The 26,007-nt window shown below is 41.5% G+C and overlaps 1 protein-coding gene across 5 annotated transcripts in view; it reads left to right on the top strand.

Moving 5' to 3' along the window:
* COL4A5 (collagen type IV alpha 5 chain) overlaps positions 1-26,007 on the top strand; it is a 203,281-nt gene that overhangs the window by 103,071 nt on the left and 74,203 nt on the right. For all 5 annotated transcript variants that reach the window (XM_040323904.1, XM_040323901.1, XM_040323903.1 and 2 more), the window contains exons 21-29: positions 175-258; positions 10,099-10,191; positions 10,395-10,465; positions 13,652-13,843; positions 17,029-17,197; positions 23,207-23,299; positions 24,099-24,203; positions 24,345-24,442; positions 25,296-25,446. In XM_040323904.1, the coding sequence (XP_040179838.1) occupies positions 175-258; positions 10,099-10,191; positions 10,395-10,465; positions 13,652-13,843; positions 17,029-17,197; positions 23,207-23,299; positions 24,099-24,203; positions 24,345-24,442; positions 25,296-25,446 (1,056 nt within the window). The remainder of the gene's footprint in view (positions 1-174; positions 259-10,098; positions 10,192-10,394; positions 10,466-13,651; positions 13,844-17,028; positions 17,198-23,206; positions 23,300-24,098; positions 24,204-24,344; positions 24,443-25,295; positions 25,447-26,007) is intronic.

The raw sequence follows: 26,007 nt of genomic DNA, 5'->3' as shown, positions 1-26,007 counted from the left end.
GTCACAGTGATCACCCATGGTACAGATAGGGCCAGTCAAAGCCCATTTGTACCATGAGATCAGCTGTGACCAATCACAGCTAATCACAACAATAGACAGTGTCTTCACACTGTCATTCAGTAAAAATATTTGCTTATATTTGTCTAATAGACTATTTTCTTTTTTTCTACATAGCTGGAGAAGTCTGTTCACCAGGGTCACCTGGTCTTCCAGGCCTTCCAGGTGATTCCGGACTTTCAGGAGAAAGAGGACAGAAAGGTAATTATGATATTGTGTATTAATAATAGGGACGCACCGATACCTATACTGGTATCGGTGCCGATACTAGGCATTTTCACGAGTATCGGTACTCCCGAAAATGCTCCGAGACTGAACACCGATACCGGAAGTGACATCAGTTGGGGGCAGGACATCTCCTCCTCCACTCCGGCAGTGGGGTTCAGAGCAGTACTTGCCTTACGGCGCCAGGGCGGGAAAATTCACAGCATAGTGGGAACCGGCTGACAGCTGGCCATACTGACACTCCTGCTCCCAGCTGTCTTTTTTTTCGTTATGCTGCACTGCCGCTCTCCTGCCTTTGTAAACACGAAGAGGGTAGGTGATGTCATGACTCCTCCCATCCTGTTCCTGGACAGAGAGAGAGCTGGTTGGCTGGCCGCTATCCAATAACAGAGAGTGGGCGGGTCGCCAGGGCAAGGGGCTGGACAGCATCAGCACGTGTGTTTCTACATGAGGCAACTTTGGAATTGTCCCTGAAAGCAAAACTGAGTAATGAGGAGAGCAATTCATGTAAACAGGTTAGTGTAGTATGTACAGGACAGTGTTAGCAGGGTACAGACCAGTCTTATACACTAGCACCATACAGTAAATACAGACCCGTCTGTACCCCAACACTGTACTGCAGGGCTCAAAATTTCAAGTCCTGAGCTACTAGCCAGGTCTCAAGGGTTACTCCGCACCAGTTGCCCCGCCCATCACCTGCCCTGTCCTGCCTCTAATTCCGCCCCTAAACAAGCCCTCATATATTATCTCGTGAAATTACACTTAAATGTTCTATGCAGAATTAAGTTATAAAAATAAATATTAACAACAACTTTATCCATACCCAAAAATGCAGCCTGCCCGTGTCCGCCAATGCAGCCTGTGTCCCGGTCCTCAGTGCAGCCTGTGTCTCGGTCCTCAGTGCAGCCTGTGTCCCGGTCCTCGGTGCAGCCTGTGTCCCCAATGCAGCATGTGTCCCTAGTTTCTTTAGCCAGTGTCCCCAGTTTCAGTGTCCCCAGTTTCTTTAGCCAGTGTCCCCAGTTTCTTTAGCCAGTGTCCCCAGTTTCTTTAGCCAGTGTCCCCAGTTTCAGTGTCCCCAGTTTCTTTAGCTAGTGTCCCCAGTTTCAGTGTCCCCAGTTTCTTTAGCCAGTGTCCCCAGTTTCAGTGTCCCCAGTTTCTTTAGACAGTATCCCCAGTTTCAGTGTCCCCAGTTGTTTTAGCCTGTGTCCCCAGTTGTTTTAGCCAGTGTCCCCAGTTGTTTTAGCCAGTGTCCCCAGTTGCTTTAGCCAGTGTCCCCAGTTTCAGTGTCCCCAGTTGTTTTAGCCAGTGTCCCCAGTTTCAGTGTCCCCAGTTGTTTTAGCCAGTGTCCCCAGTTGTTTTAGCCAGTGTCCCCAGTTTCAGTGTCCCCAGTTGTTTTAGCCAGTGCCCCCAGTTGTTTTAGCCAGTGTCCCCAGTTTCAGTGTCCCCAATTGTTTTAGCCAGTGTCCCCAGTTGTTTTAGCCAGTGTCCCCAGTTTCAGTGTCCCCAATTGTTTTAGCCAGTGTCCCCAGTTCTTTTAGCCAGTGTCCCCAGTTTCAGTGTCCCCAGTTGTTTTAGCCAGTGTCCCCAGTTGTTTTAGCCAGTGTCCCCAGTTGTTTTAGCCAGTGTCCCCAGTTTCAGTGTCCCCAGTTTCAGTGTCCCCAGTTTCAGTGTCCCCAGTTGTTTTAGCCTGTGTCCCCGCGATCGTAGGGGATGAGAGGGGAGAGCCGCCACCGCCGCCGCTTGGCTAATTACCGCGCTGGGGAACATAACAGCTTTCGTTACAATACCTGCGTGTTTCCCCGCCGTGCGGCGTCATATACAGCCCCCCCCCTCTGTCCGGGGAACTTTAATAGACAGATCACCGTCCCAGGATTGGACGGTGATCTGTCTATCAAGTGCTCGGACAGGGGGGAGGGGCTGTATATGATGCCGCACGGCGGGGAAACACACAGCTATTATGTTCCTCACTCCCCAGTGCTTTAAACAGCCAGGCAGCGGCGGCGGCTCTCCTCTATCTTCCCCTCCGATCACTGGGACAAAAGCTCTCATACAACTCTCAGGCAGCCCACACTCGCCCCCCCCCCCCTCAAAATTCACTCGCAAAATGCGAGCAGTAGATTTTTGAGGGCTGCTGTACTGTATATGTTATACACACACCAGTCTGTATATGATGTATGATGTCAATGTAAAAGACTGGTCTGTTCCTAACGCTTTGTACTGTGCCTTCCTAACGCCCTCCTAAACGCCCTGTACTGCGCCCTCCTAACGCCCTGTACTGCACCCTCCTAACGCCCTGTACAGCGCCCTTCTAACGCCCTGTACTGTGCCCTCCTAACGCCCTCCTAATGCCCTGTACTGTGCCCTCCTAACATCCTGTACTGCGCCCTCCTAACGCCCTGTACTGCGTCCTCCTAATGCCCTGTACTGCACTCTCCTAACGCCCTGTACTGTGCCCTCCTAACACCCTCCTAATGCCCAGTACTGCGCCCTCCCTGTGTTGCCTTCTTCCCCCACCAGCTGTCACCTCTGCCCCCATGTCTCTCAATGACCCTCCCATTCTCTTCCCCTTAGCAATCACAGCCTTTTCTTCTCAATTCTCCTACCCCACAGTCCCTATTTCACCCCACCCTCAACTACCCTGCCCTCATTTACCCCTCTACTTCCAATCCTGCCCTCACCCCAGCCTCACGCAATTCCCTAACAACCCCCCTGCCAAACCACCCCCTTACCAAACCACCCCCCTACCTATGCGATAGGTATCGGTAAATGGTATCGGCGAGTACTTTGAAAAAAATATCGGTACTCCTACTCAGTGTTAAAAAAGTGGCATTGGTGCAACCCTAATTAATAATAACACTTTGTCTGCCTTCTTGAAGGTTTACTTCCTCTGCCTATTATCCTTCTATCTAAAAAATTGTATTGGCTATTTAGTTTAAGGTCATGACCATGTCTTAAAATATCTTTTCAGTTTTTATAAATACCAGTGGGTTGGTCCGCTTTTAGGATTGTTTTTCCTTTTGGGAATTTCATACAGTATAAAGTCCAGATTTTTGGGGGTAAGTTTCCATACTGTCACAATCCATGTGCTGGATTCATAGTAAAATATTCATAAATAAAGAATGCTATTGTTTTGGTGGACAGGTTGGAGTCCTGGAGAGCTCACTGTCGGTAGTTTGTAGATCACACAATCCACCAGTATTTTATAACTGAAATTAAAGTTTTTGGTTAGTCTTGGCCTTTAAGTCAAATGCCTTGTACTTTTAAATGAATGAGGATGATTCAGTAAGGATTTGTAAAATGTTTTTTTGTTGTTGCATTAAAGAGCCTAATAAGTTAATGTAACCTGTGCAACACTTCAAGAGATAATTCCAATGCATGCTACAGATTTAAATGGTATAATTCTTCTAAACACTTTTCTAAAATTTTACTATGGCTGTGACAAATTCATTAAGAGATACCATCATTTTGTCATTAAGGAAACTGTCAGGTAATAATACCAAAGTCTTGTTGAAGTAATTTGTGCCAATTCTGTGCACAATTTTGTGCATTTTTCTGACAAATTCATATACTTGTTGTTGACAGGTACATGAAGCTGTCACATTAACTGACATTTGTAGCATGAAATGCGAGAGACTCTTCTAAAAAATGTCTGTGCCACTTTTTGATTTCCGGGGAATATACCATTAGTATAAAAATGTGTTTATATAAAACCAGTGTATAAGCCAGTGTTCAGGAAAAAAAAATGAAAGAAAGGTTTCAGGTGCATTTACATATCATGAAAACAGCTCTACTTATTGGCTGTTTTTTTAACTATTGGGGGATCTACAACTATTTGACAAGAGCATCATCAATAAGCACAAATAGTTAATATGTGTGAGGGAGTATATGTCCCACAATGGTCAGGTTTATCTTAGGCCTTGTACACACAACTGGATCTGTCCGATGAAAACGGTCAGCGGACCGTTTTCATCGGACATGTCCGCTGGGATCATTTGGTCTGATGGCTGTACACACCATCAGACCAAATTTCCCGCGGACAGGATACGTGGTGACGTGGCCGCGCCGTGGCCGCGACAATGATGCGGTGACGTGCGCGACCCTGGAAGGTCAATGCTTCCACGCATGCGTTGAATCACTTCGACGCATGCGAGGGCTTTCGGCCGAGCGGATATGTCCGGTGAGTCATACAGACGACCGAACATGTCAGACGGACAGGCTTCCAGCAGACATGTTTCTTAGCATGCTAAGAAACATTTGTCCGCTGGAAACCTGTCCGCTAGGCCGCAGACCAGTTTCAGCAAACATGTTCGGTCTTGTGTACGAGGCCTTACACATGCTGCCCAAAACAACATTGTTAATGTACTTCAACAAAATGGTGACCATCTGCACACAGACACCAACTCCCTGTTGTATAAATGTGAATAAACTAAGTAAAAGATGGTTTCAGTTCCTGCTCTCAACCTGTAGAAAAATGCTCAGACATGTTTTGCCTTTTCCGGGATTAATCCTAGAACCTGAAAGGGCGAAACGCATCTGAGGAGTACTCTACATGTGGAGATCAGGAGCTGAAGTCATCTTATTCAGCTCATTTACATTCATGCAACAAATAGTCGATGTCTGTATACATTTTTTTGAAGTCTACTAGAACCTGACAAGCCAATCCTGTTTGTCTTGCTCCCGTCTATTTATTTGGGGGGCATTCAAGCAGTATTATTTATTTTGTTTTGGGCTACATTGTTAATGTACTATTACAATATAATCGTCAAGTGACATCCCAATACCAACTCTATAAATATGCATATGATGGTGGTTGTGGCATGCACTACATAGCGACACCTCCCAAAAAAATTCAGTCACCAATTGCTTAACACTATGTCACACTTCTATAACGTTTATTAATATACTGTAGCTAAGTGCAGTAATAACATTTCTAAAATTAAGCATTAGAAAAGCTTTAAAATTAAAACAAACAGAAAAAGAGAGGCTTCTGTTCATATAATATGTCTCTGTGTAGTTTATCAGTCATGTGCAAATAGAGTCTTACCATTTATGTGCTACTTTGGTATACTGTACAGTCCATATCTAGTTAATTCCATGTTCTAGAGAACAATACGCCTGGTTGGTTAGTAACGTAGAAAGCCTTCCAAAGGTGAAGCATATTATTACTTCCATAGAATTACCACCACACTATAAATCCAAATATAGCATGTGAAAGCTACTCAAAGATATCTTGTGGTGATCTTTAGGTGGAACAAAACAGAGGAATAGGTGATCTCACCAAGCTATTACCACTGTGTCAATGTATCACAATATACTAACTTTTTCAAGGTCTGCTTTTTAACCACTTGCCACCCAGGCCAATTCTGACATTTCTCTCCTACATTTAAAAATCATCAGAAAATTACATAGAACTCCCAAACATTATATATATGTTTTTAGCAGAGACCCTAGAGAATACAATGGCAGTCGTTGCAACTTTTTTATCTAGCACGGTATTTGCGCAGCAATTTTCTGAATGTGTTTTTTTGGGGGAAAAAACAGTTATAAAAAAAAACAGTAAAGTTAGCCCAATTTTTTGCATAATATGAAAGATGACGTTACGCAGAGTAAATAGATACCTAACATGTTACGCTTCAAAATTGCACATGCTCGTGGAATGGCGCCAAACTTCAGTACTTAAAAATCCCCATAGGTGACGCCTTAATTTATTTTACTGGTTACATGTTTAAGTTACAGAAGAGGTCTAGGGCTAGAATGATTGCTCTCGCTCTAACGTTCGCGGCAATACCTCACATGTGTGGTTTAAACACCGTTTTCATATGTGGGCGGGACTTACGTATGCGTTAACTTATGCGTGCGAGCACACGGGGACAGGGGCACTTTAAAAAAATATATATATTTTTTGATTACTTTTATTCCTATTACAAGGAATGTAAATATCCCTTGTAACAAGTATATGGCATGATCGGTCCTCTTTACAGTGAGATTCGGGGTCAATAAAACCCCACAACTCACCTCTAGGCAGGGAAGGCTGAAAAAAAAAACTATCTCGGCTTTTCACCAAGGCAGCACTATTTGATTGAATGCAGAGGTCGAGCGTGACGTCATAACATCCGAACGATCATAGAGACTCTGGTCCACCGTAAATCTCTATGGTAAACATCCGGGGCTGGCGGATCCTGTCTCCGACTCACCGATGGCAGGGATGAGTCGGTAGAAGCATCGAAGAGTGGCAGGAGGGGGGAGAACGTCCCCTCTCGCCGCCCGTAAGAATGATAAAGCAGCGGAAAAGCAGCTATGATCATTCTTATTGTGTAGGGAATCGCCGGCTGAAAAAAACAATATCTGAATGATGCCTGTAGCTGCAGGCATCATTCAGTTATACCCGCACAAAATCAAGGAAGTTAGTTGGGCTCTATTGATTTATTTGTTAGTAATGTTATATTTTGTTTGGCTTTTTTTTGTGGCACTGCCTGTGTTGAGTAAGTGACTAAACTTTAAGGGATGTAAACATTGATTTTTCAGATTTGTGGCTCCAACTTCAAAGCAATAGGATTGTGCAGTAGATTTGTATATATTTCCTTTCTTTAATTTGGTCATCATTAAAAATATAATTTGAAACAATATATATTTTAAAATGGTATCTATGAAAGGTTACCTATGCATATTTTGTATTTTCATCTGCAACCAGCAGGTGGAACATATATTTTCTTTCTCTTATATTAAAGGATAAATCCTCTGGGAACACTGGAAAATAAAAAAATGTAGGCCTGCCTGGGATAACACCTCCCACTACTCATTGACATTGCCTCAGTGCTTGCTCTGTATCTGAAGACTCAGTGAGTAGGCCAGTTGGGCTTTGCATCAGGAGCTACCTCAATTACTTGTTCGCCAGGCACATTTATTCCCCGCTCTTGCCAGTTTTGCTGCAGAAGGGGTTGACACTGTGGGACTGAGTGCTTATATTTATCCTTTGGGTGGAGTGTTGCACAAGCTCTGTGCTGTCTTTCTGCCATAGAGTGCCAAGGAAGTATCTCTCTACTGCTGATCTTGCTTCAGAAGAGTCACAAATGCAGCTGATCGCTGTGCCTGAAGTCTTGAATTTCAGCAGGAAATAAACATGCTTTTAACTGCGGCAGAACAGCCGTCCGTTTGCTACAATTCCGAATTTATTAAAAATTCTTAAACAGTATGGGGAGATCTCAAATTTCGAGTACTGCTTGGACCTTGAAGAAGGGGTAACACCCCGAAAGCTTGTCCTGAAAAATTGTATGTTAGTGCAAATAAAAAAAGTATCACGGACAGTAATCAATTTTCTCTATTACAATTGCACTAATACGGCTACAATCACGTCAAGTAAAATCAATGTAACTAAGACTAAGATCCTAAATGTTAATATCAGCAAATTGGAAGAACGGCATTTAAGGGAGGAGTTTAGGTTAACTTAGATACTTATGAATTAAACTCGCCAATTCAATTAAGAAAGTAAATAAAATAAATTATATTCCCCTATTAGATGAAATTAAAACGGACAAAATAATATCTTAAAGATGGTCCTCCTTCCAAAAATTCTGTATAAATTTCAGATAAATTTCAGATGATACCAGTAGTATTGCCGCAACCTTATCTTAGAGTACTCAAAACTTTGTTAATGAATTTCATTTGGAAGAATAAAAAACACAGAATCTCCTTCTTGGTATTTAAACAGGAAAAAAAATATGGTGGACTGGCGGTCCCGGATATTAGGAAATATTATAATGCGGTGGTGTTGTCTCGGGTCATGGAGTGGGCCAGAGATAATCAGGAAAAAAGATGGGTAAAGATAGAAAATGCACTGTCCAAGACCAAATTGGGAAGCATAATTTGGAATCCCCCTATGCATAGAGCATCACGAGTTAACACGCAATGCACTTAAAATATGGGATATGTTGCACAAACAAATAGATAAGGATTATAATTAGCCTCTCTAAGGCCCCGTAAACACGAGGAGACATGTCCGATGAAATCGGTCCGCGGACCGTTTTCATTGGACATGTCTCCTGGGATATTTTGGTCTGATGTGTGTACACACCATCAGACCAAAATCCCAGCGGACAGAGAACGCGGTGACGTGGCGTTGACGGTTATGCGGCGACGTGCGCAAACCAGGAAGTTCAATGCTTCCACGCATGCGTCGAATCAATTCGACGCATGCGCGGGATTTCGGTCCGCTGGTTAGACGTAAAAGCATGCTTAGAAACTTTTGTCTGCTGGAAACCTGTCCGCTAGGCCGTACACACGGTCGGACATGTCTGCGGAAACTGGTCTGCGGACCAGTTTCAGCGGATATGTCTCCTCGTGTGTACGGGGCCTTAGATTTAAAGGAAAATTTATATTTTACACCAGAAAAAAAAACTGTGGGTGGGAATTGGATAAAAAAAGATAAAGCACAGCTAAGGGATATAATAAAAAAGGGAAAATTACACCATTGCAGGAGTTAAAACACAATGAGGAATTAATGATAGTCGACGAGTGGAGATATCTACAGTTGTTCCACTTTGTCCAAAATTTACCCCAACCATTAAGGTCAGGGGAACAGCTTACATCATTGGAAAGGTTATGTATTACGGATAAATCTAAAGGCATTATATCAAGGCTCTATAAAATATTATTGGCAGTGGACGAACTAGGGATGCCCCCATTAATAAAAAAATGGGAACGGGAGTTAGGAACACAGAAGGATAAAACCACTATAGGAACATTTTTAAGACTGACCCACTCCTCAGCCATGGACAGAAGGACCGCATAAATGAATTATAAGTGCATAGCGGGCTGGTATGCAACACCAGATAAATTGAGCAAATTTAAAGAAGGACATTAGGCGGAATGTTGGCGAGGTTGTAAGACTTCGGGTACAATGGCCCACTTATGGTGAAATTGTCCAAAAGTTAAACAATTGGTGAAGAAAATATTAGGATTGATAAAAGATATTACCAAGAGGGAGATAAAAAACGATCCATGGATAGTACTTTTTCATGGAAGTGTGGAAGCGGGTAAAACCCTACAAAGAATCCCTGATACCACATTTGTTAAACGCGACTAAAAGTTTGATCCCAAATGGCAGGAGGTGGAGTGTCCATCAGTATGGGAGTGGATCTACTCAGTAGAAGAGACGTATATTATGGAAGGACTGAAGAATAGTATGGATTAGGGAAAAACAGGATATAAAGATAAATGGGAATATTGGAAGGAATTTAAGAAAACCTGTTATTCGGAAAACCTAAGGGCCTAGACCTAAACAGGGGTCAGAGTAGGAAGGAATAATAACGTACGGTTGTAAGAATTGAAATCAGGAGTTGGGGGGGGGGGGGTTAAAACAGGGATTTCTCTTAAATGTCTGTATATGTTCACATAAACTATATTTTTATACTTTGGAATTGTATTGGAGTCATTACGATTGGAACTTTTTGATAACATATGTAGGAAATAAAAACAATTAAAAAAAAGGAATTAAAAGGGAAGAAAAGGAAAAGTAAAAAAGAAAAAAAAAAACACAAGTGATGCGAAACCGTAGCAGAGACGTCATAAGCAAATAAACTGTGAGCAGGTCTCTTGTTTTTGGTGGAGTCTGAAGTGGTTTAAAAAAAAAAAAAAAGAACAGCCGTCCTTTGAAAGGGGCTTTAGGAAACTCATAGTTCTTTGGGAAACTTGTGTGATGGGTTCACTCTATATCAATCATTAATTTGTAAAACATTGGTTGTGCAGGTATAACATATAACTATAATAGGCTTGTTACTACAATAACTGACTTATATGTGTCATGTACAACATATGCAGGTGACAAGGGAGATACATGCTACAACTGCATTGGAAACGGTCTTGTCGGCCCACCAGGAGACCCTGGCCCTCCTGGTTCACCTGGAAACCCAGGTAAATGCAACTTTAAAATTGTTTCATTCTTTAAAAATTTGTTTTTTCATTGTTTACTTTGTAATTATACATCTGCCTCAGGGCAGCCATATTTGTCTATTGCATACTTACAGTGTGCTCTACTTCCTGTCTTGAAGTGTTACTGATGGCTATAACTTACACAATATTCACATGTACTTTACATGTCATTATTTTCTCAACAGGACAGCCTGGTTTTTCTGGGTCAAAAGGTGATTCTGGCCTTCCTGGTTTGACAGGTCCTCCAGGGCCACCTGTAAGTATTACTTTTTGCACTGTAGAAGTAAATAAACAAACTAAAGTGTAATTTGACAATTCTCTGAAACTTCTGTTAGATCCAAACAATTATACCACTGCTAATATTGAAATAAGTGCTACATTTGTAAGACTTTCATTTATGAATATATTGTATAAGTATACCATTCAGTTTAGTTTGCCTCTAAATCTTATTCTGTGTTTGTAGAAACGTTGTTTTTAAATCTTTTTAGAGAGACTTTCCCTCACTTTCTGTATTGTTGACAATGATTTTACCAGAAAGGAGGTGTGAGAAAATATTCAACAGGCACAAGGGAAGAAATAAAAATCTAACATTACTCCTGCTCTAATGTGTATGTATATATATATATATATATATATATATATATATATATATATATATATATATATATATATATATATATATATATATATATATATATATATATATATAAATATACAGTACAGACCAAAAGTTTGGACACACCTTCTCATTCAAAGAGTTTTCTTTATTTTCATGACTATGAAAATTGTAGATTCACACTGAAGGCATCAAAACTATGAATTAAAACATGTGGAATTATACATAACAAAAAAGTGTGAAACAACTGAAAATATATTTCATATTCTTCAAAGTAGCCACCTTTTGCTTTGATTACTGCTTTGCACACTCTTGGCATTCTCAAGAGGTAGTCACCTGGCGCAGCACCCCATCACTCTCCTTCTTAGTCAAATAGCCCTTACACAGCCTGGAGGTGTGTTTGGAGTCATTGTCCTGTTGAAAAATAAATGATGGTCCAACTAAACGCAAACTGGATGGAATAACATGCCGCTGCAAGATGCTGTGGTAGCCATGCTGGTTCAGTATGCCTTCAATTTTGAATAAATCCCCAACAGTGTCACCAGCAAAGCACCCCCACACCTCCTCCTCCATGCTTCACGGTGGGAACCAGGCACGTAGAGTCCATCCGTTCACCTTTTCTGCGTCGCACAAAGACACGGAGGTTGGAACCAAAGATCTCAAGTTTGGACTCATCAGACCAAAGCACAGATTTCCACTGGTCTAATGTCCATTCCTTGTGTTCTTTAGCCCAAACAAGTCTCTTCTGCTTGTTGCCTTTCTTTAGCAGTGTTTTCCCAGCAGATATTCTACCATGAAGGCCTGATTCACACAGTCTCCTCTTAACAGTTCTAGAGATGTGTCTGCTGCAAAAGGTGGCTACTTTGAAGAACCTAGAATATAAAATATATTTTCAGTTGTTTCACACTTTTTTGTTATGTATAATTCCACATGTGTTAATTCATAGTTTTGATGCCTTCAGTGTGAATCTACAATTTTCATAGTCATGAAAATAAAGAAAACTCTTTGAATGAGAAGGTGTGTCCAAACTTTTGGTCTGTACTGTATATATATATATATATATATATAGATATCTATATATACACACACGTGTTGGAGAGTTCACCTCACTTCCTGATTGGTAAATTTTTGTCAGCACAAAGAAAATTGAGGGAAAAACTCAGAAAAGAAAAACAAGTGGCTTAATCCTTTATAATCTAAAAGAAAACATTTAGCTTGATATATATTTTAGTGTAAATTGTACCAGTGTTTGTACCAGTAATTCCACCACTGAGTATGATTTTGGAAAACAAATGCAGAATCTACTTAGTGCACTATAGGCAATAGTGGGGCCATAACTGAAGCCTCTGTGTTCTAGTACTCCATTGATACAGTTGCAAGCTTGCAAAATGCTGATATACATACCTAGTCTTTATATTTATTTTTGGCCTCAGCTTCCATATCTTAGAGACTCCGGGCCAGATCCACAGTGAGAGTACGCCGGCGTATCTACTGATACGCCGGCGTACTTTCAAATTTACCGTGTCGTATCTTTAGTTTGAATCCTCAAACCAAGATACGACGGCATCTGGGTTTGATCCGACAGGCGTACAACTTCGTACACCTTCGGATCGTAGATGCAATACTTCGGCGTCCGCTGGGTGGAGTTTGCGACGTTTTCCGCGTCGGGTATGCAAATTCGCTTTTTCCGACAATCCACGAACGTACGCGCGGCCGTCGCATTCTCTTACGTCGTCTCTAGTCGGCTTTTTCCGGCGTATAGTTAAAGCTGGTATTTTGCGGCGTATAGATAGACTTGCCATGTTAAGTATGGCCGTCGTTCCCGCGTCGAAATTTGAATTTTTTTTTTTTTGCGTAAGTCGTCCGTGAATCGGGAACAATAATAGAGAGGAAGTCCTCCAATGGGGGCCCCTGTTCTGGTGACACGGTGGAAGCTGTCTAAGAAAATATTTACCTCACAGGTAAGGCAATGAAGGAAAATCACCCCAATGGGGCACAAACTGGCAGGGATTCCAACAGTTCTCTTCTCTATGTAAAGAAAAAAAAGTTTTGACTTTAGCTGTATTTTAAATGAAGACAGCGGCTGCCAACATTGTATTCATTTTGTGGTTTGTAAATTATTGTACCACATTTTCCTTCCACCTTATCCTTTGTATGGCTCATCCCTACCTGTAAATAAGTAGTTCTGGATATTTGGCCATCATAAGTGGCTGGGCCAGAATTACTTAACTCCCACGCATATCTATGGAGGTTCATTTATTCCGCTTTTGAGGCATACTGATAAAGCACACTGAGCTGCACATGCACTCTAAAGATGATTGCAAACACGCAGGTCAGATTGTTTTATTTCAAAAGCTACAAAGGGGGAGATTTACTAAAACTGGTGCGCACAGAATCTGGTGCAGCTGTGCAAAGTAACTAATCAGCTTCTAACTTCATCTTGCTCAATTAAGCTTTGACAATAAAACCTGGAAGATGGTTGATTACTATGCACAGCTTCACAATTTTCAGTATGCAGCAGTTTTAGCAAATCTCCTTCATAGTATGCTCTCATTGGTTTATTTCTTCAGGGAAGTTCTACTTTAATGCAAAGTTTGAAAACGGATCTTTGAAAGATGCACCCTGCCTTTCCTGTATAAAAAATATCTGTGGATGCTTGCAAATGAACCACTGAACCTAAAATTAAATTGAAGTAAAAAAACATTAATAGGGTAAATATTGAATAAAGAAGTTAAAGACATACTCTACCTTTCACATTTTCACATATAAGATTGAGCTCTAAGCATTGAGCTAGGAAGTAAAAAAATTACTTTTTTGTTTGCACAGGGATTTAATGGTGTTCCTGGAAGCCCTGGACGGCCTGGTTCCAAAGGAGACCCTGGTGAAGTTATTTCACAGACTGGATTTAAAGGGGAAAAGGGTGACCCAGGATTCCCAGGTCCAGCAGGCAGTCCAGGTCTAGATGGCAACCCCGGAAGAGATGGAATCCCAGGATTTACAGGTCCTAAAGGAGAACCTGTATGTTATTATTATTTTTTTCCAAGTAATTTATGATTCAGTGAATTTGTCATGTGTTAATGTGTTATGCCCATTGTCTTGGAGAGTAATTACTTCTTCATGATATTCTGAAAATGTGTCACTCTTTGTATTTTCTTTTTTTTAAAAAGGGTTAGAAAATCTCCTATTAGACTTGTTGGCAACGTGGTATTTATTTAAAGGCAATAGTGGGGCCATAATTGAAGCCTCAGTGTTCTAGTACTACATTTACCATTTTCATCAATTTGCCTTATTTTGCCTACAGTTGCAAGCCCACAAAATACTGATGTACCTATTCTTTATTTATTTTGGAGGTCAGCTTTGTTTTGAGCTGGCAACAGGGGCATAGAACTAGACTTTATGGGCAGATTTTCCTGCTCACAACCTGGTGCCCCCTCCAACCCCTTGAACCGCCCCTGCTTGCAGCCATCCAGCGCCCAGCCCAAGTCAGGGAGTCACGCCTCGCCTCTTCCTGCCTCTGAAGACTCTATCTCCGGGAGTTGTAGTTTCCAGCTGCTGCACGCCGCTGCTCAGTTCTCTCCACCCATCACCATCAGGAACTTGAGCATGGTCCGGACTACAACTCTCGGATGCAGCGTGTGAGCAACACAGCCAATCGGCGGCCGCTGAGGTCAACCTCAACCTGCATAAAAAATAAATATGTCAGCAGACAGCGGCCATGAAATCTGCTGACACAGCAGTCTGTTGATGGTCATACAGAGACTTGGATTGAAAAGCTGACAGTACCTGAAGGATGGAGACACAGAGGCTCAGGGAAACCCAGAACAAAGCCATAGAACAAGGAATACAGGAGCGCAGGGGCGGGCTGGGCCAGGGGGCAGGGTAGAAATGTCCCCCCAGGCCGCCTAACTTATTTAAAACGGTGAGGTGAAGTGCTCATTTATACTTCTGGCCAGTTTAGTGCTGTCCTACATTGGTAGTGACTGTATTGCCCTCTTACATTTGGTGGTCAGTGGGGGAAGTCCTCCTTATATTGGTGGTCAGTGGGAGAAGGCCCTCTATTATGCTAATAGTGGAAAGATTCCCATAACGTTTGCAATCAGTAAAAATACCCTCCTACCAAGAGATGGAATAATTATTGGTATTAGTGGGAATTTACAGTATCTGATAAGTAGAAATCGCTCACTGCTCAAGGAACCCCTAGCAACCTCAGAAAGAACCCTGTTTAAATAGATGGGATTAAAAGAATTAAAGAAATCTTACTTTTTTTGTTGCTGTCCCCTGGGGTACAATGTATATAGAGCACCTTTTTTCTTTCTAGGTTTCATAGTTGGGACCTCATGGTTGACAGTGCCCCCCCACCGCTTTTCAACCACACAGTATAAAGGAGACCATATGTAATGAGGCATGATTGACAGCACTTGTCTCCCACAGCAGGTGCACGCTGGGGATGAGTGCAGTCATTCAGCACAACATAGGGGAGGGGTCAGCCCTATTCCTAACACAAGACACTAGGAAAAGATTACTCAGTGCTGGCGAGACTGTGTGAACTATCTGCCAGTGTAGTAAATGTTTACTAGCAGTTAAAAGATCTATCACACAGTGTGATTTATCTGCTGGCTGTTAATAAACATACATTGCATCAGCAGGTAGCTCACACAGATCCACCAGCACTGACTGTTCACTCACAATAATAAAAGATTGGTCAGCAATGGTGGTGTTGATTTTTCTGCCAGGGCATTGGATGTTTACTACACAGCCCCAACAGTGCTAACTGATTCTTTACTCATAGTAAACATCCTTACAATAGTAAAGGATGGAAAAAACATAAAATATTATTTTGCGCTAAAGTGTTATAGAATAAACAAGAGCTGCACCCATATACCATCCAAATACCTGGAATGATTTTCAAACATATATACAAAATATTGTGCGCTTCCTGCCAGAAATATTAATTCAATATAGTGCAAATGATAATAAATATATATAAAAAATACATGAAAAATGTCAATCCATTCAACTGTATGAATAAATAATAATAATACAAATAAAAAAATCCATATGCAACAGATAAATGTGTCACAAAATGTGTTCAGAAAAAAGAGGTGAAAAAATAGTAAATTTCCTCTATCATGTGATGGTACACTCCAAAGCCACCAACAGCGTGGAAAGTCCTGGAAATTCCAAAACAAACACATGTCCTCCACCACGCTAAAAACCTCTTAGCAGATCAATTGGATCCCCAGTTACGGAGACCAAACATGCATGACACTGACACCTCTTGGTTAAATGAATCTGGTCCACTGGATCTTGGCTTATCACGACCATTAGGGTCGTGAATGGACAGATATCAGAATGCTCACAAAATGAGAAACGTAAAGAGTGGCAGCGCCTAGTCTTATAGCTCCCATGTAGGAGCACTCATATATACGTAAATAAATGATACTTTCTCTTCCACTGTATATAGACTTTATTCTGTGCAGTCAAAGTTCTGCCAGTCATAGCAATTAGGTCTTAACTTTAGGTCTTGCTCTGACTTTGGAGAACTGTGCCTTCATTTTGCCATTAGTCATCTATTTACTATTTAAAGTGGTGTGGCGTGTTTACAGGCATACCCCACTTTTAAGTACACAGTGGGGTTTATTTACTAAAGCTAAAAAGCGCAAAATCAGGCTCACTTCTGCATAAAAACCAATGAGCTTCCAGGTTTTATTACCAAAGCTTAATTTAACAAGCTGGGGTTAGAAGCTCATTGGTTTCTATGCAGAAGTGAGCCTGATTTTGCACTTTCCAGCTTTAGTAAATAAACCCCATTGTGTACTTAAAAGTGGGGTATGCCTGTTTATTGTATACCTGAAGATTTGCATTGGATTTCAGCGATAACTAGGCTGTTTTATATCACACATTTTTTTTTCATGTTTTCAATTTTCTAATGATGTCGATAGCATTAAAACTGGACTTATGACCCGTAGAAGAGCTAGTTAGTGTCACCAGTTGTTCATTTGAATGGTTTATCAAATTCACATTGAATAGCCAATCGTTTTATTTAATCCAATGTTTTCAGTTTTCTAAACTGCTTTAGAAAATAAGAGAATGATTTTTTAATCTTAATGGAAACAGAAATTTCTTATTCCAAACACTGATATATAAAATGCCCTTTGTGTTGTATAATTAATATGAATATATAATGTACTTTTTGCTTTTAGGGTGGCCTTGCTTTCAAAGGTGAACGTGGCCCATCTGGTGATCCTGGACTTCCTGGGATTCCAGGTGATAGAGGTACTTTAGGTCCTCCTGGCTTTGGTCCTGCTGGTCCCAGTGGTGAGAAAGGAGTGCAGGGAGTATCCGGTCGTCCAGGAGCCCCCGGAGCTCCAGGTAATTGGATTGGAAAGTACTGAAACTGATAAAGCAGTTTAGTGCAAAGAACAGTGAGGTACCGTATCCAGTAACAACCAGAAATCATCTTTTAGCTCAAAGCGTTCAGTTAGTGCAGAGTGTATGGAAAGATGCTTCATAGGGCAACTGCTAAAGACAATCCTCCACAGGGCAACTGCTTAAGAGCAGAGTGCAGTTCCCACTTCTGCCGATTCAGCAGGAATTGGCCAAAATTTGAGCCACGTATGGTCAGCAAAAATGTAACATGTGTAGGAATTTATTACCTCTTGACAGTGATCACAGTAGTCTTCTTGGCAATACATTTGTCTACTATTCTCAGTAGAAGTACTACATCATCTAAGTTCAGGAATCATCCCAGGTAAAGTATTACTAAAGGCATTTTTTTTTTATTAAAATAATAAACATGTTATACTCACCTGCTCTGTGCAGTGACATTGCACAGAGCAGTCCCGAACCTACTCTTCTGGAGTCCCCTGCCGGCAGTCTTGGTTTCTCCTCTTCTGTGAGAGCCCCCATAGCAAGCTGTTTGCTATGGGAGCACACGTGCGTGCTCGCTCCTGAACTGTATGGGCCAGATCCACATACATTTAGATCGGCGCAGCGTACCTTACCTGGCGTATATTCAAATCCTCAGCGAGTTCGCGCCGTAAGTTACGGTGGCGTAGTGTATTTCTGGCGGCGGATTTCAAATTGGGCGGGTTTAATTTAAATGAAGCGCGTCCCCGCGCCAAATGATATGCGCATGCATCGTCGCAAAATTTCCCACCGTGCATTGCGCTAAATGACGTCGCTAGGACGTCATTTTTTTAACATAGACGTGAGTTACGTCCATCCCTATTCACGGACGACTTACGCAAAAAAAAAATTCAAATTTCGACGCGGGAACGACGGCCATACTTAACATGGCAATTCTATCTATACGCCGCAAAATACCAGCTTTAACTGAAAAAGCCGACTACAGACGACGTTAGAAAATGCGACGGCCACGTGTACGTTCGTGGATCATCGTAAAACGCTAATTTGCATACCCAACGCGGAAAACGACGCAAACTCCACCCAGCGGGCGCCAAAGTATTGCGCCTACGATCCGAAGGCGTACGAAGCCGTACGCCTGTCGGATCGAACCCAGAAGCCATCTTATTTGGTTTGAGGATTCAAACTAAAGATACGACGCGGGTAATTTGAAAGTACGCCGGCGTATCAGTAGATACGCCAGTGTACTTGCTCTGTGGATCTGCCCCTATGTGTCTATGAGCCGCGATCCATAGACACGCACAGCGTGACTTGACCCTGCCCCCCTTTCTTCCTCACAGCATTAAAAATTAAAGCAGTATTAAACCCAAATGCACACATTTATTATTTTGCAGCTTACCAATTGAGATGTGATGGTTGTATTAGCTTTCTGTTTAGGATTTCTTTCTTCTATTTTCATCTGGTGATGTATCAGTTTACTGGGATGAGACAAGCCATTTACGACTGACAGGGTTTTTACAATGATCCGCTTTATTCATGTAAAACCTTTATCCCCAAAATAATAAAACACTGCTGTAACTGATTATAGAGTGTAAGCTGAAGTTTGGCTTCAAGTTGTTATTATATTTAAATCTGCTAGTACATTTATTTCCCCCAGACTGATAATGCTGCTGTCTGGGGGAAATTCCCCCTGTGCTCATTCATACAGAGTTGGGGCACTCTAATACAAGAGGTGTGTTATTGGCCAGAGGGAAAAAAAGAAAAGTAATGCTGCCACCACATCTAATCATTGGCAAGCTGCAATATATAACATTTTTGGTTTTGGGTTTAATACTCTTTTAAACATCTCCCTGCAGACTTGCCTTACAAAAAGAGCTCTCCAATGGCGTGCTGTCACTGCTGCAGACACATTTACCTTTGCCCGATCTTCCTTCCAGGTTCAAGTGCTTTGTATGCTTGAACAGCCAGGTCGCGATTACAAATAAGAAAATTATACAAAATAGCCTTAAGACTTTTTTAGTCTTAAGCCCTGTACACACGATCGGTTTGTCAGATGAAAATAGACCGATGGACCGTTTTCATCAGACAAACCGATCGTGTGTGGGCCCCATCGGTTTGTTTTCCATCGGTGAAAAAAAATAGACCATGTTTTACATTTTTCCTATGGATAAAAAAACGATCGTCTATGTGGAAGTCCATCGGTCAAAAATCCACGCATGCTCAGAATCAAGTCGACGCATGCTCAGAAGCATTGACTTAAAGCGGATGTGCCATGGGAACAAAATATTAAAAGTCAGCAGCTACAAATACTGCAGCTGCTGACTTTTAATATTAGGACACTTACCTGTCCTGGAGTCCAGCGCCGATCGCAGCAGAGCACGAGCGATCGCTCGTCACTCTGCTGCTCCCCCCGCCATCCACGCTCAGGGAACCAGGAAGTGAAGCGCTGCGGCTTCACTGCCCGGTTCCCTACGGCGCATGCGCGAGCCGCGCTGCGCCCGCCGATTGGCTCACACGCTGTGTGCTGGGAGCCGAGTGTTCCCAGCACACAACGGGCGACAGACGGGATGTGACGGAATGCCCGTCTTTCGCCCGTATCGTGTGGCCGGAAGTGGGTGCAAATACCTGTCTTTAGACAGGTGTCTGCACCCCCCTCCCCCCTGAAAGGTGTCAAATGTGACACCGGAGGGGGGGAGGGTTCCGATCAGCGGGACTCCACTTTAGGGTGGAGGACCGCTTTAATTTTTTTCAGCACGTCGTTGTGTTTTACGTCACCGCCTTTTGGCACGGTCGGATTTTTGACTGATGGTGTGTAGGCAAGACTGATGAAAGTCAGCATCATCGGATATCCGATGAAAAAATTCATCGGACTAGATTCCATCAGATATGCAATCGTGTGTACGAGGCTTTGATTGATTGATTGATTTATTGGATTTGTAATGCGCCAAATACTGACCCGTCAGGGAAGCGTCTAAGCGCAGAAGACATACCTGTAAATAGATAAATCAAGTCAGGGAAAGAAAATAGAAGGAAAAGAAAAAAGGAGAGCACAAAAAAGCAAACTACCAAGGAACAACAGGGAAAACTAACGTGACTCAGCCTGCTTTTCCCTCAAAAAAACAAGTTTTTATCCTTTTACGAAAGGCCATAATGGAGGGGAGAGACCGGATAGAAACAGGGAGACTATTCCATAGGGCCGTTGCTCTCACAGAAAAGCGTCTACCCCCGAAGGTAAGCAGGCGAGCAGATGGACAAGTGACGAGACCAGCTGTAAGTGATCTAAGTCCTCGTGCAGGGGTGTATCGCGTTATCAAGGAATTCAGGTATTGTGGGCCCGTCCCATGATAAGCGCGATAGGCGAGACAGAGAGCCTTAAACTCAATGCGATCTACCACAGTGAGCCAGTGCAGTGATCGCAGGGTAGGGGTAATATGCTCCCGCCTATTTAAGCCGGAGATTAGTCTAGCGGCCTGGTTCTGGACGAGCTGGATTTTCCTCAGCCACTTTAGAGGCATACCCAAATACACAATATTGTTGAAGTCAATCCGGGAGTTGACAAGAGATTGAACCAAGACTTTCCGGTGGTACTGAGAAAACAAATTTTTGACCTTTCTCAAACACCTGATGTAATACAGTGCATTGTGGATACATTGATTGACTTGGGGTATCCAATTCAGATTACAGTCAAAAATTGTCCCCAGGACGCGGACTTGATTCACTGGAACCGGACACGGCCCAAGGCTCGTAGGCCAGTTTCCCAAAAAGACAGCTGGATCAATACGTCCAGAGATGAGAATTTCTGTCTTTTTAGCATTTAGACTAAGGGAGTTGCGATCCATCCATGTATGGAAAAGTCAAACTTTTTGCTTTAATACCACTTTTTTAATCAGGTAGTTTTTATTAAAAAAATCATTCAGATTATGCAAAATATCTAATAAAAACAAAAATAAAAGTACCTTATCAATAACAGCTAAGTGCACATGCAGTTTAATACACCCAGGTAGCACGGTGTCACATTTTTTTTGTAGTAAAAGCACCAATATCACCAACATACACCAGGTAAAATAAGTATTGAACACATCACCATTTTATTTAATACTTTGTACGAAATACTTTGTTAGTAATGATATCTTCAAGATGTTTCCTGCATTGCTTAGGTGTGATTTTGGCCCATTCTTCCACACAGTCTTCACAACTTGAAGGTTCTGTGGGCCTTGTCTAAGAACTCTGATCTTTGTACCTTTCTATTTCTCATTTTCTGTTAAAAAAAAAAAGAACTCTGATCTTTAGTTCTTTCCATAATTTTTTCTATTGGATTCAAGTCAGGTGATTGTCTGGGCCATTCTAGCAGCTTTATTTTCTTTGTTTGAAACCAATTGAAAGTTTCCTTGGCTTTGTGTTTGGGATCATTGTTGTGCTGAAATGCCCACCCTCGTCTTCCTCATCCTCTTGGTAGATGGCAGCAGATTTTATCAAGAATGTCTTGGTACATTTTTACATTCATCCTTCCTTCAACATTATGAAGTTTGCCAGTACCGTATGCTGAAAACAGCCCCACACCATGATGTTCCCACCTCCAAACTTCACTGTTGGTATGTTTTTGGGGTGATGTGCAGTGCCATTTAACCTCCAAACATGGTGTGTATTATGACATCCAAAGAGTTCAATTTTGGTCTCATCTGACCAGACTATATTTTCCCAGTATTTCACAGGCTTGTCTAAATGTTGTGCAGCAAACTTTAAACGAGGTTCAACATGCTTTTTCTTCAGCAATTGAGTCCTGCGTGGTGAGCGTGCATACAGGCCATGACGGTTGAGTGCGTTACTTATTGTTTTCTTTGAAACAATTGTACCTGTTAATTCCAGATCTTTCTAAAGCTCTCCACAAGTGGTTCTTGGCTCTTGGACAACTCTTCTGATAATTCTTTTCACTCCTCTGTCAGAAATCTTGCGAGGAGCACTGGTTGTTGCCGGTTTATGGTGAAATTATGTTCTTTCCACTTTATGGCGCCAACAGTGCTAACTGAAACATTCAGAAGTTTAGAAATCCTTCTGTAACCAATGCCATCAGTATGTTTTGCAACAATAAGGTTGCAAAGGTCTTGAGAGAGCACTTTGCTTTTACCCATCATGAGATGTTTCTTGTGTGACACCTTGGTAATGAGACACCTTTTTATAGCCCATCAGTTTAATACTGAACCAGCTGATATTAATTTGCATTGAAAAGGGGCAGGATTGCTTTCTGATAGATTTACCTGTGTCATTCCATTTTATTACACATAACTTAATTTCTGAACTTATTTGTTTTGGTTTATTTGTATGGATGGATGGATTGCATGGGTTGTTACCGACGTGGTGAAAATTTTATGTCAATAGCACATTTATAAATATATTTATCTAGAAAAATGGTGACATGTTCAATACTTATTTTACCCGCTTTATCTATAAATTTTGAACAATAACACAGTTTAACCCCTAGAGGGCAAGAGAGCAGACAAGTATGAGCAAACAATATGAATTGCCTTCCATTGCCTGTATAGGCAGAAATAGTAATAGGAATTGCAAGTCAAGTACCGAGTTACAAAGAAGAGGTAGAAAGGACCCCGATAGGGAGGATGATAGCTAAGTAGACCACACTTTTTGGATTTTTTTAGGGCAGCCCCTATGCTGGTATGTCAATCTTTTTCTCTGAAATATAGCGTCAACAGCATTTTACCATTAAACATATGTGTGTGTGGGGGGGGGGGGGGGGGGGGGAATTAGCGAGAATAACTACTTCTAGTCTATGAGATCAAGCATGGTTATACGTTTAAGAGCATGGAAAAATAAATAGGTCAACTTTAACTTGGGGGAAGATGGAACAAGGTCCTCAGATAAAATGCTCAATATTGTTTCCTTTGGATCTTGGGGTAGAGAAATTGAACATACATCTTTTGAGCTGTTTAAAAAATGCTAGACCAGTATCTAGAACTACTTGAATTATTTTAATAATTATTATTTTTATTATATTACTAGGTGTTAAAGGACCGCCTGGTCAGACTGTAACAGAGAAAGGAGCACAAGGGCCCAAAGGTTCTTCTGGGAACGCAGGTCCTTCAGGAGCACCAGGTATGAAACAGCACCTATTGGACTGCACGCCCCTTTAGTTAGTAATTTGCTTTGAGAAATAATAACTGTGTGTTTTCTTGGCTACAAAGAGTCTTGTAAATACTCTTCTGAACACTGCTCAATTTTATCTCTCCATGTTTATTGAGTGATCACTCATCTGATTGTGTGCACATGAACACATGTTGAATGTATACTAATAATGCTGTGTAAGGCTGTAATAGTCTATTAAATTGGTAATGCAATTGTCTGGGGCAACCTTGGTATAAATCATTTCTATTCTAGACACAGAATAATTAACAATATTTACAATTTCCTTTATATTTAAAGCAGAAGTAGGGCCAAACTCTTTTGTCCCTACTTCTGTTGGTCACAGGAGTGCATTTAGTTCTGCACTCATTTGACCCGTATTCAACCGACAGTCATTTAAATTCCGCTGTTGGCTAATGTCACCCATCCAGTCCAGACTCGGAAAGGGATCCCAACATTAATGTCGAAATGCATTAACGTCAGCTGACCTTGCCACTCTGGGTGCTCCTGAGGGACTGATTTAGCTTCTATCCTCTCCACAGACCAGCACTCCAGTGAGCACTGGAGATGCAGATAAGACCATCAGTCACCAACTCTCTGCTCACTGAAAACTGAGTGATCAGCAGTTTTTGATTGCTCAGTTCTCAGTTTAGAGGTGGCAGGGGACAGATGCAGAATCAGACCAATGCAGCTTCCACCTAGGTGACTATGAATGTTTGTTTTTTTATTTAAATCCCACACTTCTCTTTTAATAACAGCTGTCTGTTCTTAGGTGAACCTGGTCAACCTGGACAACCTGGTCTTCCAGGCCTTACAGGAATGAAGGGAGACTCTGGAGTATCAGGCATTGGTCTTCCAGGGCCAGCAGGGCCAAAAGGTAACAAATATATTAAGACTGTAGGGTGATTATGTTCATCATTAAGCCCTCTTTTTTGTTTATATTAAAAAAAGATACTCGTTTTAATATAAAATTATTTTTTTGCGAAAATGTGAATCATGCATATTTCTTGTTGCTTAGGTTTTCCTGGATCCCCTGGGCCACCAGGCCCACCTGGAACATCAGGGAGATCTGGATCAGATGGAACACCAGGTCAGCCAGGCTTCCCAGGGCAAAAGGTAAACAGATACTGTTAAAAATCCTATGTAATGGGTTACTTCACACTCTAGCAGATCGTGCTATGTAGTCTAACATCTTGCTACAAGTAGAGTTCATTTATAAGACAGCCACATCACATTTTGATGTACCACTGTACATGCAATAATATGGTACTTTGAAATTGTATGTAAACATTAACTCCGACATAACTGTCAAATTGTGGGAATCAAAAGGCAATTTCTTGTTTTGAATTATAGTATACACTTTAAACCCAAGAACACAAATATAATTTAATTGCAGCTCACCAGTCCTTGGATGTTGTAGCATCATTAGTCCTCTTTTTTCAGGCTTTTTCAACTGATGATTTTGCCAATAACACATTTATGTCCTAGAGTGACAACAATTACTCAGTGTATCTTTTTTTGTTTCCTTTCTCCATAATATGGAGGGTAGGGGCTTTGGTGTCCTCAGAAATAGCTTCTCAGAGATAGATTGTCTCACGGGTAGAGAGCACAGGACCAAATAGGTGAAGTTAATTTTTAGGGTTTACATACCTTTTAAGAAACGCATACCTCTACCAGCATATGTAATGCTGGCTTTCACAGATGTAACCTTGAAAATTCTGTTTGCATATTAGGCTGCACATGTCACTGCACATAAAGCATTGGTTTGTAGGGTGGTTTTCTAAGGCAGCTAGTTTCAATCTTTTTTTCCTAAGTTAAACCTTCACAAATAGTTCATCTGAAATGCATAGTCCATTTAGAATACATGTATGTATAATCATCACAAAGAAAGTTTGATTACACTATAGGTTTTCATAAGAATGATGGTGAACAATTAAATTCACTTAGTACCTGTTTTTTTCTCTAAAAGGGTGATGCTGGATTTGGGTTGCCGGGTCCTCAGGGCCCCCCAGGAACTTCTGGATTTAAGGGATCACAAGGACCAAAGGGAGATTCTGGCTTTCCAGGGATGCCAGGGGCTCCAGGACGAGCAGGGTTTGATGGAACGCCAGGACCAAAAGGTACAAAATAAAAGAGTTTATACTCAGATTAAAGTAGTATTAACCCCTCAGCATTGTTTTTAGCTTAACACACTGAGCACAATAAAATAAAAATTACCTAGCAAACTATTTTGTTTTAATTCTTACCCCGACACATTCAGTTGACAATTTCCAGCACTGCTGGCTCCTGGTCTGTGGCTACTGCTTCCCTGAAATTCTGGTGTTCACAGGAAAGAATTATACAGTGCAGTCTCCACCCAGTCTGTTGGTTTGGAGAAAGAAAGAGCAGGGGCGTGCCTTGCCATCCTAGGTTAGAGTGTGTTTCTATTAATGTATACAGTGTAAAGAGACACAGTTCTGTATCCAAGGATGACTGCAAGAGAAAAGAACCACCCAAAACAGGAAATCTGGACCACTGATCTTAGCACCAGTTTAAACTGAAACATAGACAAAGATTAAAAGCTAAAGAAGTTACATACTCAGTAAATGATTAAATCAGCTGCCGAAAGTGCTTAAAAACGGAGGGTTTAATGTCACTTTAATCTCTATTGATGTGAATGGTATAGAGTTTAATAATGGCTT

The sequence above is a fragment of the Rana temporaria genome, chromosome 9, assembly GCF_905171775.1.
Source record: "Rana temporaria chromosome 9, aRanTem1.1, whole genome shotgun sequence".
NCBI lineage: Eukaryota > Metazoa > Chordata > Amphibia > Anura > Ranidae > Rana > Rana temporaria.
The sequence above is the reverse complement of the archived record's forward strand: the minus strand, read 5'-3'. Positions and strand labels throughout refer to the sequence as shown.